Source organism: Rana temporaria, chromosome 11 (assembly GCF_905171775.1).
Source record: "Rana temporaria chromosome 11, aRanTem1.1, whole genome shotgun sequence".
Lineage (NCBI taxonomy): Eukaryota > Metazoa > Chordata > Amphibia > Anura > Ranidae > Rana > Rana temporaria.
The window spans coordinates 7,772,137-7,791,716 of NC_053499.1; the positions used below are offsets into that span (position 1 = coordinate 7,772,137).

Below are 19,580 nucleotides of genomic sequence, written 5' to 3' on the forward strand. Positions count from 1 at the left end.
TACCAACAGAATCTCTGGACTTCAGTCGGGTCAGACTTCAACATGTGCAGAGGGGGGTTATCTATTGCGGGGAGGAGCCGAGAGAGCCGCCAAAGGACCCCAGAAGAGGAGGATCGGGGGCCACATGGTGTAGATGTGCAGAGAAACCAATCCACTTCTAACTTCAGCTTTAATTAACCTTTGACCAAAGAAAATGGAAGCTGATTGGTTTCTATGCAGAGCTGCTCCAGATTTTGCACTCTCCAGTTTTAGTAAATCATCCCCCAGTCCAGCAACATTCATATTATGGATATAAATGTGCAGACCATCCCTCTCTCTGCAGGCCATCCCTCTCTCTGCAGGCCATCCCTCTCTCTGCAGGCCATCCCTCTCTCTGCAGGCCATCCCTCTCTCTGCAGGCCATCCCTCTCTCTGCAGACCATCCCTCTCTCTGCAGACCATCCCTCTCCCTGCAGACCATCCCTCTCCCTGCAGACCATCCCTCTCCCTGCAGACCATCCCTCTCTCTGCAGACCATCCCTCTCTCTGCAGACCATCCCTCTCCCTGCAGACCATCCCTCTCCCTGCAGACCATCCCTCTCCCTGCAGACCATCCCTCTCTCTGCAGACCATCCCTCTCTCTGCAGACCATCCCTCTCTCTGCAGACCATCCCTCTCCCTGCAGACCATCCCTCTCCCTGCAGACCATCCCTCTCCCTGCAGACCATCCCTCTCTCTGCAGACCATCCCTCTCTCTCTCTGCAGACCATCCCTCTCTCTGCAGACCATCCCTCTCTCTGCAGACCATCCCTCTCTCTCTCTGCAGACCATCCCTTACTGCTCTTCAGTTTCCTTGTCTTGAGTCCAACCTTCTGCAGCATTAGCGGATGTCTGTCAGAGAGCCGAGTCATTCTCATTTTGTTTTATGACATAGAAATGCTTAGCTGCAAAAAAGAAAAGAGATTTAATGTTCCCTCTGGATCTCCATTCCTTATCGATCCTTCCAGATCTCAGAGACACCGGGGCCATTCCGGGCGCAGGAGCACGTTGAAGGGCCAGTATGCTGAAAGCCAAAAAATTACTTTTAACTACTTGCGAACAGCGGCAGGTCGGCTCCCCTGCGCGAGAGCGCGTAGCTGTACGTCACCTCACGAATCGGCCACTAGGGGCGCGCACCCCCGCTCGTCCCTGATCCCGACGCGCGTTCGATCACCGCCAGGCACCGTGAACGCTCGTTACAGGGCGAGGTCCGGGAGCTGTGTGTGTAAACACACAGCTCCCGGTCCTGTCAGGGGAGAAATGCCTGACCGTTCATACAATGTATTAACAGCGATCAGTCATTTCCCCTAGTGAGTCCCACCCCCCCTACAGTTAGAACACACCCAGGGAACATACTTAACCCCTTCCCTGCCAGTGGCATTTTTATAGCACTGATCGCTATTAAAATGCCAATGGTCCCAAAAATGTGTCAAAAGTGTCCGCCATAATGTCGCAGTACCGAAAAAAAAACCGCTGATCGCCGCCATTACTAGTAAAAAAAAAAAATTAATAAAAATGCTATAAAACTACCCCCTATTTTGTAAACGCTATAACTTTTGCGCAAACCAATAAATAAACGTTTATTGCAAAAAAAAAAATTTTAACGAAAAATATGTAGAAGAATACGTATCGGCCTAAACTGAGGAAACAAAAAGTTTCTTTATATATTTCTGGGGGATATTTATTAAAATTGCCGCTCTATTTTTGTTTATAGCGCAAAAACTAAAAACCGCAGAGGTGATCAAATACCACCAAAAGAAAGCTCTATTTGTGGGGAAAAAAATGACGCCAATTTTGTTTGGGAGCCACGTCGCACGACCGCGCAATTGTCCGTTAAAGCGACGCAGTGCCGGAAGCTGAAATTTCACCTGGGCAGGAGGGGGGTATATGTGCCCAGTAAGCAAGTGGTTAATAAACACTTTGGGAGAAGAGGGGGTGTCAGATGTGCTCTCGGGGGTTGTTGCAGTGTATGTACATGACTGGGAATGATGAATGTCTCTCCTCTTCATAATAAGGAGCAGGTGTTGCTCATTATTTGGGCCCAGCGGTGCAGCATACAGGTGTGTGCAGAGAGGAGATCGGGGATGTCAAACTGTTCAGATCAGAACAGCAGTAATCAGTAATGAGCGGGATGGATGACAAGCGGCAGCACAGGTGCCGATCTCCTATCTATCCAGGTTCTGTCATGGCACTGCCAGCCTTAATGAAGTGGCAGAGGACCCAAACAATGAGGACCCATTCACACGCGTGTGTCCGTGTCTGCTCCATATCCATGATGCTGGGCATTGTGAATTGTACGGTAGAGCCCAGCACCATGCAAATCACCACCTGCTTTATGGTGTGCCACCTTGTCATTGTGAATGGCCTTTCACTGCACCACAGCTCATGAAAAACATTTATGACCCTTTTTTTTTTTCAAATGAGAAGGTATTGGGATGGCATTGGGAGTGGGCACATGGAAGAGGGGTAAAGCGAGACGGGGGGGTGGAACAGCGGCCATACGTGGTAGACATTTGCACTGCTGAAAAATTTGTGTTTTAGTTTCATTTCTTTCTTTATTTTTATTTGTTTAAGTTCGAAAATTTGAAAATACAAAAATAAGAAAGGAAATCCCGAAAATTTTAAATAACAACTAATCAATAATTAGGGTTGTCCCGATACCACTTTTTTAGGACCGAGTACAAGTACTGATACTTTTTTTCATGTACTCGCCGATACCGATTACCGATACTTTTTTTTAAATGCAGCCATGTGTCCCCAAATGCAGCCTTGTGTCCCTAAATTCAGCCATGTCCCTTAATGCAGCCATGTCCCTTAATGCAGCCATGTCCCTTAATGCAGCCATGTCCCTTAATGCAGCCATGTCCCTTAATGCAGCCATGTCCCTGATGCAGCCATGTCCCCATGTCCCTAGATGCAGCCATGTCCCTGATGCAGCCATGTCCCCATGTCCTTAGATGCAGCCATATCCCTGATGCAGCCATGTCCCTAGATGCAGCCATGTCCCTAGATGCAGCCATGTCCCTAGATGCAGCCATGTCCCTAATGCAACCTTGTGCATAATGCAGCCTTGTGTCCCCTAATAGAAAGCCAAGTCACCCCCCCCCCCCCCCCCCGCCGCTGCCAACATCTAGTTAATTTGCGCTGGGGGAACACAACAGCTTTCATTTGAATAGCTGTGTGTTCCCCGCCGCGCCTCATGTATAGACACTCCCCCTTGCCCGGGCACTTTGATAGACAGATCACCCGTCCAATCCTGGGAGGAATCAGTGGGAGGAATAGTGCCCCATCATTGGTGTCAGTGGGAGGAATAGTGCCCCATCATTGGTGTCAGTGGGAGGAATAGTGCCCCATCATTGGTGTCAGTGGGAGGAATAGTGCCCCATCATTGGTGTCAGTGGGAGGAATAGTGTCCCATCATTGGTGTCAGTGGGAGGAATAGTGCCCCATCATTGGTGTCAGTGGAAGGAATAGTGCCCCATCATTGGTGTCAGTGGGAGGAATAGTGCCCCATAATGGATGTAAATGGGAGGAATTGGTGTCGGTGTCATGTGAACAGGGTCATATATCTCGTGAGAGAGCATAAAAAGGTCGGAGTTCCCCTTTAAGACGGTGTCTGTTTTTCAGGAATGGGGCTTCCTTTGTTACTTTGTAGCAGAATACGGAACATTAGTGCTTTCTGTGAATACTTAGTAACCATGGCGACGGACACTTCGGCTCCATTAGTCTTCACACTTTTAGCAGACGGTCTTCTCAAGGTTGTTTTTTCTTCAGGTTTTGAAAGTGAACAATGCGATTGCTCCGTCTGGTACTAGAGCGCCGCTAAAAGCTTCTCTTCCCCCCAGCGCGCGGCTCGGCGCTCGCATCAACACTCCCCGCGGGGCGCCCCACTTCATTGTCACTTTGCGGCTGTAAATATTTGCGTGGGACAAATTCATAGAATGATGGGGGTTCTAACCCTCGTTACCCGGCCATTAGACAATGGGCAGAGTTTTTTTTTTTTTTTTTAAGTCTTATAGAAAAAACAAATACTTTTTACAAATATAAAAATAAAACGTCTTCAGTAAATCTCTCCAATACACACCAATCTGTATGTTTATCCTGAAAAATCACTGATAACCTTCCGGGAATTATTATTATTATTACAGGTACTTGTATAACGCACCGTGGTTGGCTCCAGACACGTACGGTTTGTTTAGTTCCGAATTGAAATTCGGACGAATTTTCGTTTTTCAGAAATTCGCATGTATCCAAATTTCCAAATTACAATATTACCGAATTGAAATAAATCCGAAATAACAAAATAAAATAAAAATTCGGACGAAATTAGAATCATTTTCGAATAGTATTCTGATTCAAAAAAAGTTTACCAATTTCCAAAGAGAATAAAATAAATTAGAAAATAAAGGAATAGAATGAAAAAGAAAAGAATATAACAGAAAATTAAAATAAAAGACTACAATATAATATTATCTTTGTTGTTAAAAACGAATATAATAGAATCAAATAGAATAGAATATAACCATCTTCTGAAATTCGATTTTTTTTTTTTTTTTAAATCGAATACATTTGAATTAGAATACATAAGAAAATAATAGAATAGACCAGAATAAAAAAAAATTGAATATAAATACCGTATTTCTCTGCGTATAACGCATACTTTTTTCCCCTTAAAATCAGGGAAAAATCGTGGGTGCGCGTTATACGCCGATCCCCGCTGTCTCTGAGCGCCGCCGACAAAGACCGAGCCGAGTGTACTGCACACTTGGCTTGGCCCTGCCCGCAGCAACGCGAGAGGAGCTGAACACACCGGAAATCCGGCTCTGCACAGCTCGACCGAGGCGCCAAACTCAAACACACAACGCTGCAACCCCCGGCAGACGGACGCGACGGACACCGACAAGACTGGACGGACCGGCAGACGGACACCGACAAGGCTGGACCCCGCGCAAGGCCGCAGACAGACGCCGGACAAGGCCGCCGATGGACGCCGGGCAAGACAGCAGATGGACACCGACAAGGCTGGACGGACCCCGCGCAAGGCCGCAGACGGACGCCGGACAAGGCCGCCGATGGACGCCGGGCAAGACGGCAGACGGACACCGACAAGGCTGGACGGACCCCACGCAAGGCCGCAGACGGACGCCGGACAAGGCCGCCGATGGACGCCGGGCAAGACGGCAGACGGACACCGACAAGGCTGGACGGACCCCGCGCAAGGCCGCAGACGGACGCCGGACAAGGCCGCCGATGGACGCCGGGCAAGACGGCAGACGGACACCGACAAGGCTGGACGGACCCCGCGCAAGGCCGCAGACGGACGCCGGACAAGGCTGAGCATCCAAAATGTACGTTTTTTTCCTAAACTTATCTTCTAAGCTTGGGGTGCGCGTTATACGCCGGCGCGCGGTATACCCCGATAAATACGGTAACAATTTCCCTAAATTCAAATAGAATCAATTTGAATTTGAATAGAAAAGAAAAGATGACAATAGGAAGATGGTTATATTCAATCTCTTCTATTCTGTTATTTTTTTTTAAATTATTACGTTTCTATTCTATTCCACTCTATTCTTTTTCTATTCTATTCAAATTGATTCTATTAGAATTTTTGAAAATGGTTATATTATGTCTATTCTATTTTAATTTTAATCTTTTCTATTCTATTTTTAGAAGATGGTTATAATCTATTCAATTCTATTCTTTTTTTATTATTCTATTCTAGTAGCAGTAATGCTACATGAGGCGGTCTGAAAGTAGTTAATGGCTCAACCCATAGACGCGCATCTGTCATGCGACAAAACGCATTAAAAGCACAACAAAACGCACACTAAAAATACACCCGACGTCCTGGGCCTGAAAGAGTTCTGTAGTCAGTTTTTTTCCATATGTCACTCTCATGAATGAGCTGCCCTACTAGGCCTGACGCATGCGGGGAAAAAAAAAACGCGAGTTCCCACTATGCTCAGGTGTGAATGCATCCTATGGCTTCCTTCGATGCCTGCCAAACACCCTCTGAAAAGTAACCCACCACAAATCGCTTTTCAGAGGGGCCGGCGTAGATGTGAATGGGCCCTTACCAGAGATGCAGCAAATAAAATATCTCGCCGCTCCTCTTTTTTTTTTCAACAAAAAAAGCAAACAGCCGATCGTCTTTGTTGATATTCATAATGTAACGCCGTCCCGAAAAAATCCACGTTTCAGCTTCATGACAGATTGACACGATTGGGCTGTGTGTGCCGAGATGATTAAGAGGTTTAACAAGCCGTGCCGCGCCGCACCGCACGCTCGCACAACGCCGCTCGCAGCACAACAATAGAAGGAAGGAGAGCAGGAAAAAATAAATATAAAAAATCGCGGCGTTGGACGGGACGCGGCGGCTCAGATTGAAGGAGATGAGTAAATTCATAAATATTAATAGGAGGGAGAGATGAGGAAGAACAAAACTGGCGCAGCAATCAGAGATTTGTCTTCTAGACGGGTTCCCGGCTGTGATCTGTGCGGGAAGAGAGCGGCGACTACACAAAGTCTAATAACAGTCAGCGCAGCCCGACAGCGAGGCTTAAAGCCCAACTCCGCACACGGCCAAACTTTCTCTTATGTACAAAAGATATAAATCCACCCTGTGTGCACCAAACGCATAAATACATCCAGATATTATCTTGTAAAAGTAGAAGTGACCTCATCACTGTGCTGGACATTGCCTATGAGGAAAGCAGAGCTGTGGGAGGGGCCCAGCAGGCTCCACCAATCACAATAAAAGTACAGGAGGGGAATAGAGTTAGCACTGATTGACATCCTCTAGTTTTCTGGGAAGACTTTGAATTAGATTTAGATTCCGTTACCTAATCCTGACCCCTGAACTCTCTGCACTACATCATCCTGACCCCTGAACTCTCTGCACTACGTCACCCTGACCCCTGAACTCTCTGCACTAGATCATCCTGACCCCTGAACTCTCTGCACTAGATCATCCTGACCCCTGAACTCTCTGCACTAGATCATCCTGACCCCTGAACTCTCTGCACTAGATCATCCTGACCCCTGAACTCTCTGCACTACATCATCCTGACCCCTGAACTCTCTGCATTACTTCATCCTGACCTCTGAACTCTCTGCACTAGATCATCCTGACCCCTGAACTCTCTGCACTACTTCATCCTGACCCCTGAACTCTCTGCACTACATCATCCTGACCTCTGAACTCTCTGCACTACGTCACCCTGAACTCTGCACTACGTCACCCTGACCCCTGAACTCTCTGCACTAGATCATCCTGACCCCTGAACTCTCTGCACTACATCATCCTGACCCCTGAACTCTCTGCACTACGTCACCCTGACCCCTGAACTCTGCACTACGTCACCCTGACCCCTGAACTCTCTGCACTAGATCATCCTGACCCCTGAACTCTCTGCACTAGATCATCCTGACCCCTGAACTCTCTGCACTAGATCATCCTGACCCCTGAACTCTCTGCACTAGATCATCCTGACCCCTGAACTCTCTGCACTACATCATCCTGACCCCTGAACTCTCTGCATTACTTCATCCTGACCTCTGAACTCTCTGCACTACATCATCCTGACCCCTGAACTCTCTGCACTAGATCATCCTGACCCCTGAACTCTCTGCACTAGATCATCCTGACCCCTGAACTCTCTGCACTACATCATCCTGACCCCTGAACTCTCTGCATTACTTCATCCTGACCTCTGAACTCTCTGCACTAGATCATCCTGACCCCTGAACTCTCTGCACTACTTCATCCTGACCCCTGAACTCTCTGCACTAGATCATCCTGACCCCTGAACTCTCTGCACTAGATCATCCTGACCCCTGAACTCTCTGCACTACGTCATCCTGACCCCTGAACTCTCTGCATTACATCATCCTGACCTCTGAACTCTCTGCACTAGATCATCCTGACCCCTGAACTCTCTGCACTACATCATCCTGACCCCTGAACTCTCTGCACTAGATCATCCTGACCCCTGAACTCTCTGCACTACATCATCCTGACCCCTGAACTCTCTGCATTACTTCATCCTGACCCCTGAACTCTCTGCACTACGTCATCCAGACCCCTGAACTCTCTGCACTACGTCACCCTGACCCCTGAACTCTCTGCACTGCTTCATCCTGACCCCTGAACTCTCTGCATTACTTCACCCTGAACTCTCTGCATTACTTAATCCTGACCTCTGAACTCTCTACACTACATCACCCTGACCCCTGAACTCTCTGCATTACTTCATCTTGACCCCTGAACTCTCTGCACTACTTCATCTTGACCCCTGAACTCTCTGCACTACTTCATCCTGACCCCTGAACTCTCTGCACTACTTCATCCTGACCCCTGAACTCTCTGCACTACTTCATCCTGACCCCTGAACTCTCTGCACTACTTCATCCTGACCCCTGAACTCTCTGCATTACCTAATCCTGACTGCTGAACTGTGTGCGTTACTTACACCTTGTCCCTGAAATCAAGGTGGTACTTGCGTCTGACCCCTGAAGTGTGTGTTACGTACTCCTGACTTGATATGTAAAATGTAAGAACATATTCCACACTTTTTCCCCCCATTTTTTTTAAAGCCTTCCTATCTCTACTTCTGACCCCTGAACTCTGTGTGTTACGCACTCCTGGCCCCTGAACTCTGTGTGTTACGCACTCCTGACCCCTGAACTCTGTGTTGGGTACTCCTGACCCCTGAACTCTGTGTGTTGGGTACTCCTGACCCCTGAACTCTGTGTGTTGGGTACTCCTGACCCCTGAACTCTGTGTGTTGGGTACTCCTGACCCCTGAACTCTTTGTGTTACGTACTCCTGACCCCTGAACTCTGTGTGTTACGTACTCCTGACCCCTGAACTCTGTGTGTTACGTACTCCTGACCTTGAACTCTGTGTGTTGGGTACTCCTGACCTCTGTGTGTTGGGTACTCCTGACCTCTGTGTGTTGGGTACTCCTGACCTCTGTGTGTTGGGTACTCCTGACCTCTGTGTGTTGGGTACTCCTGACCTCTGTGTGTTGGGTACTCCTGACCTCTGTGTGTTGGGTACTCCTGACCTCTGTGTGTTGGGTACTCCTGACCTCTGTGTGTTGGGTACTCCTGACCCCTGAACTCTGTGTGTTACGTATTCATGAGGTTTTTGTGTTGTGCATTACGATTTTGAATGCTCATGGAACGTTTCCTTGTTTTAATGATAAAAATTGATAATGTGTAAATTCTACACAAATGAGGAAAAGACTTTAATAAAAAGAAACGTGACCATCGGAAATCTGCTTTTTCATTGGGGTATCTTGTCCTTTTTGTTTTGCAGATGTAAAAACCTCTCGTACCCGGAACATCTGCCCCAGGTCAGCATCGTCTTCATATTCGTGAATGAGGCCCTCTCCGTCATTCTCAGGTCCATCCACTCCGCCATCGACCGGACCCCCTACGAGCTTCTGAAAGAGATCGTCCTGGTGGACGACAACAGTAATAATGGTGAGAAGACATTTCATGTACACATGTCTCTATGACTCCAATTATTTTTTATGTGTAGGTAAAGATTAATGTGAACCCTTCAAGGCAAATTAATAATAATAATAATAATAATAAGTACAGGAAATGATGGGAAATCTCTCCAATGGTGACACAAATGCAATGTTTAGTGGAGGGAGGAAAGTTAGAGCAACAGAAAATAGATTTATTGCTTTCCTGATGACAACCACGTCCTCCATTTCTTGTACAGGTGTCACAGGGACGTGTATTAGATTTTTTTGCTGAATGGAATTGGACGCGTGTAAGGACCTGAGACAACTTCACAAAACTTGGCTGGAATCAGTGTTGCCAACTGTCCGTATTTGGAACTGCGCATGGAGATTGGAGGCAGGGGGTGATGGTGGCTGCGGTGGCACCGCAGGGGGGCAATGGAGGCAGGGGGTGTTAGTGGCAGGGGGTGATTGGAGACAGGGGTTGCTGGTGGCACCGCAGAGGGGGATGGTGGAATTGCAGAGGGTGGGGGATGGAGACAGGGGTTGCTGGTGGCACCGCAGAGGGGGATGGTGGCATTGCAGAGGGTGGGGATGGAGAGAGGGGTTGTTGGTGGCGCCGCAGAAGGGGATGGTGGCATTGCAGAGGGTGGGGGATGAAGACAGGGGTTGCTGGTGGCACCGCAGAGGGGGATGGTGGCATTGCAGAGGGTGGGGGATGGAGACAGGGGTTGCTGGTGGCACCGCAGAGGGGGATGGTGGCATCGCAGAGGGTGGGGATGGAGACAGGGGTTGTTGGTGGCACCGTAGAGGGGGATGAAGGCAGGGGGCCTGGGGGAGATTGGAGGCAGTAGGAGATTGTGGCACCGCAGAGGGGGGTGAAGGCAGGGGGTGATGTGACTAAATATTATATCAAAAATAACAAAAATATGTTTTTTTTACCTTAATATCTCCCTTAAATCACATTGCTATTTGCCCAGCGTACTTGTTTGCAGCCTAAATACTGAAATTTGCACCTAACTTGAGTAACTTTTGTGAAATGCCAGTAAAAACGTGGCTGCGCCAGTAGATTTTGGGTGTCGTGCCAGTAAATTTCAATCTGGTAAGTTGGCAACACTGTCTGGAATTAGCGATTTAGTGTTCCTAGGGAATTTTAGAAGGGTCGTTGAAAAGTGACATCCCATCTGAGCGGAGACTGTGAGCCAAACCTTCTCGTCTAACATCAGCGCCTGACCTCACAAAGGCTCTTCTGGAAGAATGGTCAAACATTCCCATAGACACCCTCCTGAACCTTGTGGACGGCCTTCCCAGAAGAGTTGAAGCTGTTATAGCTGCAAAGGGCGGAGCCAACTCAATGTTGAACCCTACGGACTAAGACGCCATTAAAGTTCATGTAAAGGCAGGTGTCCCAATACTTTTGGTAATGTAGTGTGTGTGTGTATATACAGTGTGTATATACAGTGTGTATGTGTGTATATATATATATATATATATATATATATATATATATATATATATATATATATACACACACATCTATATTTTTCTCTCTATATTAAATATATATCCTGGGTCTCATGTCGGAGTCTCCGGTGATTTCCCAGATACTTCCAGTGATTTGGGACTCATCTGATTTCTGTATAATGTACAAAGACACTCTGAGACTTTCATTTAGAGGATATTTAAGAGACTACAAATACCGCTGTTAATACAGAACAACGTTCTCTGCCGCCGCTGGTCGCTTTCATGCTGTCAAGGTCACAATCGGCTCGTTCTCCAACCACCTGCTGCAGATACTTTGTAACAAGTGTCAGTTCCGTAATGTTGCGCTCCGATTCTCATCTATTTAATTCTCTCTCCCTCTTTTGTTACAATGTAGTCGTCGTGTTTTTCCTCCCCCCCCCACTCTGGAGATTTGTGTCCCCTTCCTCCTTGTGGTGTTTTCGAATACCCTTCTAAATACTCTAAAATATAACATTTATAAACCTCCCAGCAGCAAAAGTGTTCTCTGACTGGCCAAGGTGGGGATCATGATGTCACCGCCCACCTCTCCACCTTGTCCAATCGGAGAATGCTCCGCATTAATTGAGAAAATCCATCACCTCATCTCAAGATATCGCCCCACATCCTCCTCTTCACTTCTCCCGTGACCTCCTGCTCTCTTGCTCTCTCATAACATCCTCCCATGCTAACCTTCAGGACTTTTCCAGAACCTCTCCCATCCTCTGGAACTTCCTACCCCAGCATGACCAGCTAGCTCCCACCCTGTCCATCTTTAGGCGATCCTTTAAAACTCATTTATTCAGGTATCGGTGGTAGAAATGGTGCTCTATTGTTGGTAGTTTGGGAGGAATAGTGCCCCATTAGTGGTGTCGTTGTAAGACCTATTGCCCTATCATTGGTATCAGTGGAAGGAATAGTGCCATATCATTGGTGTTGGTGGAAGGAATAGTGCCCCACCATTGGAGTCAGTGGAAGGAATAGTGCCCCACCATTGGAGTCAGTGGAAGGAATAGTGCCCCACCATTGGAGTCAGTGGAAGGAATAGTGCCCCACCATTGGAGTCAGTGGAAGGAATAGTGCCCCATCATTGGTGTCAGTGGAAGGAATAGTGTCCCATCATTGGTGCCTGTGGAAGGAATAGTGCCCCATCATTGGTGTTAGTGGAAGGAATCGTACCCTTATATTGGTGTCAGTGGAAGGAATAGTGTTCCATCATTGGTGTCAGTGGAAGGAATAGTGCCCCATCATTGGTGTCAGTGGGAGGAATAGTGCCCCATCATTGGTGTCAGTGGGAGGAATAGTGCCCCATCATTGGTGTCAGTGGGAGGAATAGTGCCCCATCATTGGTGTCAGTGGAAGGAATCACGCCCTTATATTGGTGTCAGTGGGAGGAATAGTGCCCCATCATTGGTGTCAGGGGGAGGAATAGTGTCCCATCATTGGTGTCAGGGGGAGGAATAGTGCCCCATCATTGGTGTCAGGGGGAGGAATAGTGTCCCATCATTGGTGTCAGTGGGAGGAATAGTGCCCCATCATTGGTGTCAGTGGAAGGAATCACGCCCTTATATTGGTGTCAGTGGGAGGAATAGTGCCCCATCATTGGTGTCAGGGGGAGGAATAGTGTCCCATCATTGGTGTCAGGGGGAGGAATAGTGCCCCATCATTGGTGTCAGGGGGAGGAATAGTGTCCCATCATTGGTGTCAGTGGGAGGAATAGTGCCCCCACGGACTGGTCAAAGGCAAGCAAAGGGCTGCAGTTTAGAGACCACTGATCTAGGCCGAGATGTTGTCAACAGCCTGCTGCAGGCAGGATGAATAATTTCCTCAGTCTCTTCTCCTTCAGTGGTTAGACTGCAACATTGTATCCCTGTGTGGTTGGCAGACAAGAAATGCACAGGCACCAGGATTTCCCCAATTGTGTCATTTCTGAGTCCTGGAAGGAGACGGTTGTCCTGCATGATGCTCCTTATGGAGAGACAAGCAGATGATGGCATTGTTGTCGGGTGGGGGGAGGTGTAGTAAATACCTGGAAATGTTTTGCTTAGCATGCTGAATTTAACATGATAAACCAATCTAATGGCAGGTCCAGTGACCCCCGGGGGGCTTTACATCTCCCAGAAGCCCAGTTTCGGGCGGACTGACCCTTTAACAACCGAGCTTTGTCTCGCACCTCGGGATAAACGCACATCATTCTCCCGCCTCTCCTTTCCCCGCGGGGATTCTGCTCCTGAATCCTGCGCCGTGATTGAGAAGTTAATTAAATTATCAATCAGACGGCCGAGCAGCAGGCAGGTGCACCGCATCGCACAGAAACCAAGGTGACTGATTGAGCCTGATTGCGTTCTCCACAGCCGCCTTTATTATTTCGTACAGAAGGAAATCTTGCAGGAGGTTTAACTCCGAGGTTGCCGAATCTCCTCCGAGAACGCCGGAGTCACGAAGAAATCACAATCTTGGGCTAGATTCAGAAAGAGTTACGACAGCGTATCAGTAGATACGCCGCCGTAAGTCCGAATCCGCGCCGTCGTATCTGTAAGCGGTATGCTCAAATTGAGATACGCTTAAATGTTGCTAAGATACGACCGGCGTAAGTCTCCTACGCCGTCGTATCTTAGTTGCATATTTCCGCTGGCCGCTAGGGGCGTGTACGCCGATTTACGCAGAGAATATGTAAATGACGTAGATATGCCTATTCACGAACGTACGCTCGCCCGTCGCATGTTAGATACGCCGTTTACGCAAGGCGTTAAGATGAACCACCAAAAAGATGGCGCGGCCAATGTTAAGTATGGACGTTGGATCAGTGTCGAATATTCCACGTTTTACGTTGTTTGTGTAAGTCGTCCGTGAATGGGGCTGGGCGTAAGTTACGTTCACGTCGAAAGCATTGAGTATTTGCGACGTGATACTGAGCATGCGCGCGCATTTACATGTATGGTAATGAATCGTGAATTCATTACCATACAACACGCCCCCTACCTGCCTATTTTGAATGCCATTATCATTAACCTGATTATCAATGCAGCCTCATCAGTGCCATCTCATCATTGCCCATCAGTGCGGCCTCATCAGTGCCCATCAGTGCGGCCTCATCAGTGCCCATCAGTGCGGCCTCATCAGTGCAGCCTCATCAGTGCGGCCTCATTAATGCCCATCAGTGTGGCCTCATGAGCGCACATCAGTGAAGAAGAAAATTACCGTATTTATCGGCGTATAGCGCACACCCCTAATTTTGACCCTAAAATCCTGTAAAAAAAAAAAAAAAATTTCTTACATTTTACTAATTACAATTTTGGTGTCTTGCCCGGCGTCCATCGGCGGCCTCGGTGGTATCCTCCCGGCTTCTCCCGCGCTGTCTTCATGTCGAATACCCGCTTCCCGCGCTCAGTTTGAAGCCTCCGCCGACGTATACCGAGCGCAGTACACTCGGGTATATTCGGCCAGGCTCGGCTTCTCACGCATAAACGTCACAGAGCGTGACTACGAGGGGAGCCGAGCCTGGCTGAGTGTACCCGAGTATACTGCGCTCGGTATATGTCGGCGCAGGCATTCAAACACGGCGCGGGAAGCAGGTATATCGCGCACCCACGGTTTTGCCCTGATTTTCAGGGCAAAAAAGTGCGCGGTATAGGCCGATAAATACGGTACTTATTTTCAACATTTTATAACAAACTAAGAAAACCTTTTTTTCTCCAAATTTTTTGATTTTTACGTTTGTTTAGCAAAAAAATAAAAAGCCCAGAGGTGATTAAATGGCACCAAAAGAAAGCTCTATCTGTCTCCAAAAAATTATAAAAATGCCATTTAGGTACAGCATTGCACGACCGCGCAATTGTCATTCACAGTGCGACAGCGCTGAAAGCTGAAAATTGGTCTGGGCTTTGGAAGGGGGTAAAATTGCCCGGTAGGCAAGTAGTTAAGCTATTTTTTTTTCCCGCTTCCGATGAGACCAGCTCAGGTGGGGGTGTGGCCACACACACACGACCAACAATTCCAAATTCTGCACATGCGCTTGTCATTGAGAGGAGATTTCTTTTTCCCTCCAGAGAAGGCGCCGTAGATTTCTCGTTGACTAACCGCCTTCTCTATTTAGATTCAAACGGCGCTCAGTTTATTGTAAATTAAAAGATAAAAGTTTTGCCCCCGCCCACCCCCCAAATAATGATGATCCAGATCTCAGGTAGTGAATTCTCCTTAACGAGCTCTGGAGTGGGTCTCTGGGGGCTGAAAACAGATCCGTGTCATTACGGGGAGAGGCCGCGCCGCGCCGCATCTGTGTATTGTGCGCCGTTACAGTGTAATTATGTGCGGGGAAATTACAGCAACAAGCAGCGGCGGTGGAATATCATCTAATAATGTTTAGGATCGGTGCAGGGCTATTATTGCCGCTGTATATAATCGGAGATTAACATGGTTAGCGCAATGACATATGGAAATTGATGGCTCCAGCCGCAGGTAATTTCGCTCTCATCTCCTCTATCGGGGGAGGGAGACCTTGGTACTAAAGCAGAACAAGTGCTTTTCCTTCCATAAAAGCCCCGGCTCATTGTGTGACTGTCATTAGAGCCATTAACTCCACATTGTAGGAGGGCGAGAGCCCACGGTGTAATTGCGTCGCCGATGTGTGAATAGTGCGTACGTTTTGAGGCTCCGATAGGGGAGGGGTTTGTTTTCCCCCGCGATGCAGGATTTTTAGATCAAGGACACGTATTGTACTTTATCAGGACAAGTCTGTTCGGTGATGGGGCAAGGTCCTTTGGCACCACAGATAAACACAGAGATCCACGTCCTGTCAGGGAGAGGAGACTGATGCTGTGTCCCTTGTACATAGGGACACAGATCGGTCACCTCCCCCAGTCAGTCCCCTCCCCCCCACACAGTTAGAAACACTATGCAGGGTACACATTTAACCCCTTCCTCGCCCCCTAGTGTTAACCCCTTCCCTGCCAGTCACATTTATACAGTAATTGGTGCATATTTATAGCACTGATCGCAGTATAAATGTGAATGGTGCCAAAAATGTGTCAAAAGTGTCCGATGTGTCCGCCATAATGTCGCAGTCCCAATAAAAATCGCAGATCACCGCCATTACTAGTAAAAACAAAATAATAAAAAAAAAAAATTCTGTCCCCTATTTTGTAGGCGCTATAACTTTTGCGCTTACTGCGATTTTTTTTTCTTTTTACCAAAAATATGTATCGGCCTAAACCGAGGAAAAAAAAAATGGGCTATTTATTATAGCAACAAGTAAAAAATATCGATTTTTTTTTTTAAATTGTCGCTCTATTTTTGTTTATAGCAAAGCCATATATATACGGGAAAAAAGTAAAAACCGCAGAGGTGATCAAATACCACCGAAAGAAAGCTCTACTTGTGGGGAAAAAAGGACGTCAATTTTGTTTGGGAGCCACGTCGCACGACTGCGCAATTGTCAGTTAAAGCGACGCAGTGCCGGAAGCTGAAATTTCACCTGGGCAGGAGGGGGGTATATGTGCCCAGTAAGCAAGTGGTTAAATAGGAAGTAAACCCTGATGGGTTTTACTTCCTTATTATTTCCCTGCAAAGGTAAAGCATAATGGGCTAGTATGCATCGCATACTAGCCCATTATGTGTTGCTTACCTGAAACCGAAGCGTGGGATGTCACCGCTGTCCCCTGTTGCAGGAAGCGTCCATCTTCACCCCTATTCCTTCCGGGGCTGCGAACTCCGGCTCTGTGACTGGGGGGAGTCGCGTGACGTCACTCCCGCCAGTCACGGCATGACCCCTTTAGAAAAACGGCACGATCGATGTTTCTGAAGTGCGCCTGCGCCGTTGTCATCGGCACTTGTCTCTTTTGTAAATCTCTCCTAAACCGTGGAGGTTTAACCGTGGAGATATTTCTAGCACCTACAGGTAGGCCTTAAAGCGGAGTTCCGGCCACAATTTCACTTTTTGAATATAAATACCCCTGTAATACACAAGCATAATGTATTCTAGTAAAGTTAGTCTGTAAACTAAGGTCCGTTTTGTTAGGTTGTTACAGCATTTAGACACTTTATAAAATAGAAATTGACTGGGGCCATCTTAAGTGTGGGCATCATGAAGCCAGACTGTATGACTTCCTGGATTTCAGCCTTGCAGATCTAGCACATGCTCAGTGCTGCACAAGCAGTGTAATAGGTTTCAGATCAGGTTTCAGCACCTGTGCTGTCCAAGTCACATGATTCTTCGAGACTGGGGAGTGCACAGACTCCTGGAAAGTTACACCCACTACATTCCCAGGAGTCTGTGCGGTGTAGGTTAGGAAGCTTAAGCACCTAGGTGCAGGAAATGCTATTCTGCCTAGCAACAACACTTTGAAGGCATCTAAAAAAGAAAAAAAATACTTAAAGGACTAATGACATTTTTTTAAAACTACTGATGTAATGTTATATTTATGGGTGGAACTCCACTTTAATCTAGGTAAAAGGTGTACAGCCACTTTAATTGCATTGATCCCCGAAGTTTGCATTTATTGGAATGGAAGAAATGTCGTCTTTCTTCTGAAATTAAATTGAGGAAATAAAGTTTTAGATGTGACCACTATGAGCGCTACTAGTGGAAGTTTTCCTCTTGGATTTTGTCCAGGTGTATACAAGTTTTTTTTTGCAAACTCCGAGTTTCATTCCGTTCTTCTCCTGCGTTCCCCGCAGACGTGGTATGGCTGATAGCGAGGATATTCCTTGTCATAGATAAATAGTCTGTGGATTCTCTGGAATACATTTTTGGCCGGACACAATGCCGCTGGCTCTGTGAAATATCCCATGGCGGTATAATTACTGCCTGTTCTCCGACCTCCTGCAGGTGCCCTGTGATCTCCCCCCGGGAAGGGCTTTAGAGTGATCCAGTCTTAATGCCAGACTATGGCGGCAGATCTGAGCCGTCCCGGGGGGGGGTCTGTGAGACTTCTGTGTAAGCGTTATGGAGCCCCGCAGAGCAGATTGTAAATTTTAAAGTGGTTCTGTCATGTGTGTCGTTTTGGAGCATTAACTGGTTCCCGACCGCCCCACGCACATATACTGCGGCAGAATGACTCTCCTTGGCGAAATCCCGTATATATATATATGGCTTTGCCCAGGAGAGCCACCAGAGGGCGCGCAAACGCCGCCGTAGGCACGCCCGCTGCATGGTGGGGAACTCTATGCGCGTGACCGGCGGGCGCCATTGCACATTCATCCCGGCATGGTCAGTTTTGGCTTTATGGGAGAGCAGCCTGCCTGTACTCCAATAATCAGACTTGTGCTGACATGCGCCTCCCTGCACAGCCATTCACTGGGAAGATTTGTGTGATGTTGTTTCTCCTCCCCTAGCTCTCCAAGCCCCATATGCAGCTCCCAACAGAGGTTATGTGATCACAAAAAAAAAAAAGAAGGGATTTATAATGTGATCCCTGAAAACTCATTTCTTCAGGGAAGCCTGTCGCACCTCCAACTAATCTTTCACCACTTCCATCAGCTCATTCCCCACAGTTACAACCTTTTGTACCACCTGCCCCACACCCTATTAGATTGTAAGCTCTTCTGAGCAGGGCCCTCTTAATCCTCTTGTATTTTATCCCCCCGCACTCACTGGAGCGCTGTGCTGTGTTCCCCCAATCTGAACCCAGCTCCATACATTGTGGAATTAAAGCGGGAGTTCACCCGAAAAATTTTTAACATTAGATTGATGCTCATTTTGTGAAGGGGAATCGGGTAGTTTTTTTAAAAACGAAGCAGTACTTACCGTTATAGAGAGCGATCTTCTCCGCCGCTTCCGGGTATGGTCTTCGGGACTGGGCGTTCCTATTTGATTGACAGGCTTCCGACAGTCGCATACATAGCGTCACGAGTAGCCGAAAGAAGCCGAACGTCGGTGCGGCTCTATACGGCGCCTGCGCACCAATGTTCGGCTACTTTTGGGAAATCGTGACGCGATAGATGCGACCGTCGGAACACTGTCAATCAAATAGGAACTGGTAAGAAAATCTGTGCGCCACGGTTGGACCTGCTTGGAGGCAGGGCCAAAATAAATTACAATAAAGAAAAATAAAGAAAAATAACAATAGCAAATATACAGCTGCTCCCCAAATTCAGGTGACTGAAGCAATATGGAAAATGTGAGGGAGGGGGCGCCATGTCTTACAAAATAGTAAACATATATAAAATATGTTTACTATTTTGTAAGACATAGCGCCCCCTCCCTCACATTTTCCAATCAAATAGGAACGCCCAGTCCCGCAGCCCATGCCCGGAAGCGGCGGAGAAGATCGCTCTATAAAACGGTAAGTACGGCTTCGATTTAAAAAAAAAAACACCCGATTCCCCTTCACAAAATGAGCCTCAATCTAATGTTAAAAATTAACATTTCCGGGTGAACCTCCACTTTAAGAAGGGGGGAAGCCACACAGACGCACTAGCCTGCTTGGTGCAGAGGGGGGGGGGGGCGTGTGACACATGTCTTGCCGCACCAGGTGACACCACTGATTGGGGTTCTGAGTAATATTCTATATATAAAAAATTGGTGATTCAATGTGCATGTGAACAATTCCAAGTTTCCCCCGGACAGCAGGGGGTTAATGTACC

General features: G+C 47.5%; 1 protein-coding gene across 1 annotated transcript in view; it reads left to right on the plus strand.

Annotated features, from left to right (window-relative positions):
- The window catches only part of GALNT18 (polypeptide N-acetylgalactosaminyltransferase 18), a 332,395-nt gene that overhangs the window by 203,227 nt on the left and 109,588 nt on the right, over nt 1-19,580 (plus strand). The window contains exon 3 of the mRNA XM_040327959.1: nt 9,344-9,510. Coding sequence (XP_040183893.1) covers nt 9,344-9,510 — 167 coding nt within the window. The remainder of the gene's footprint in view (nt 1-9,343; nt 9,511-19,580) is intronic.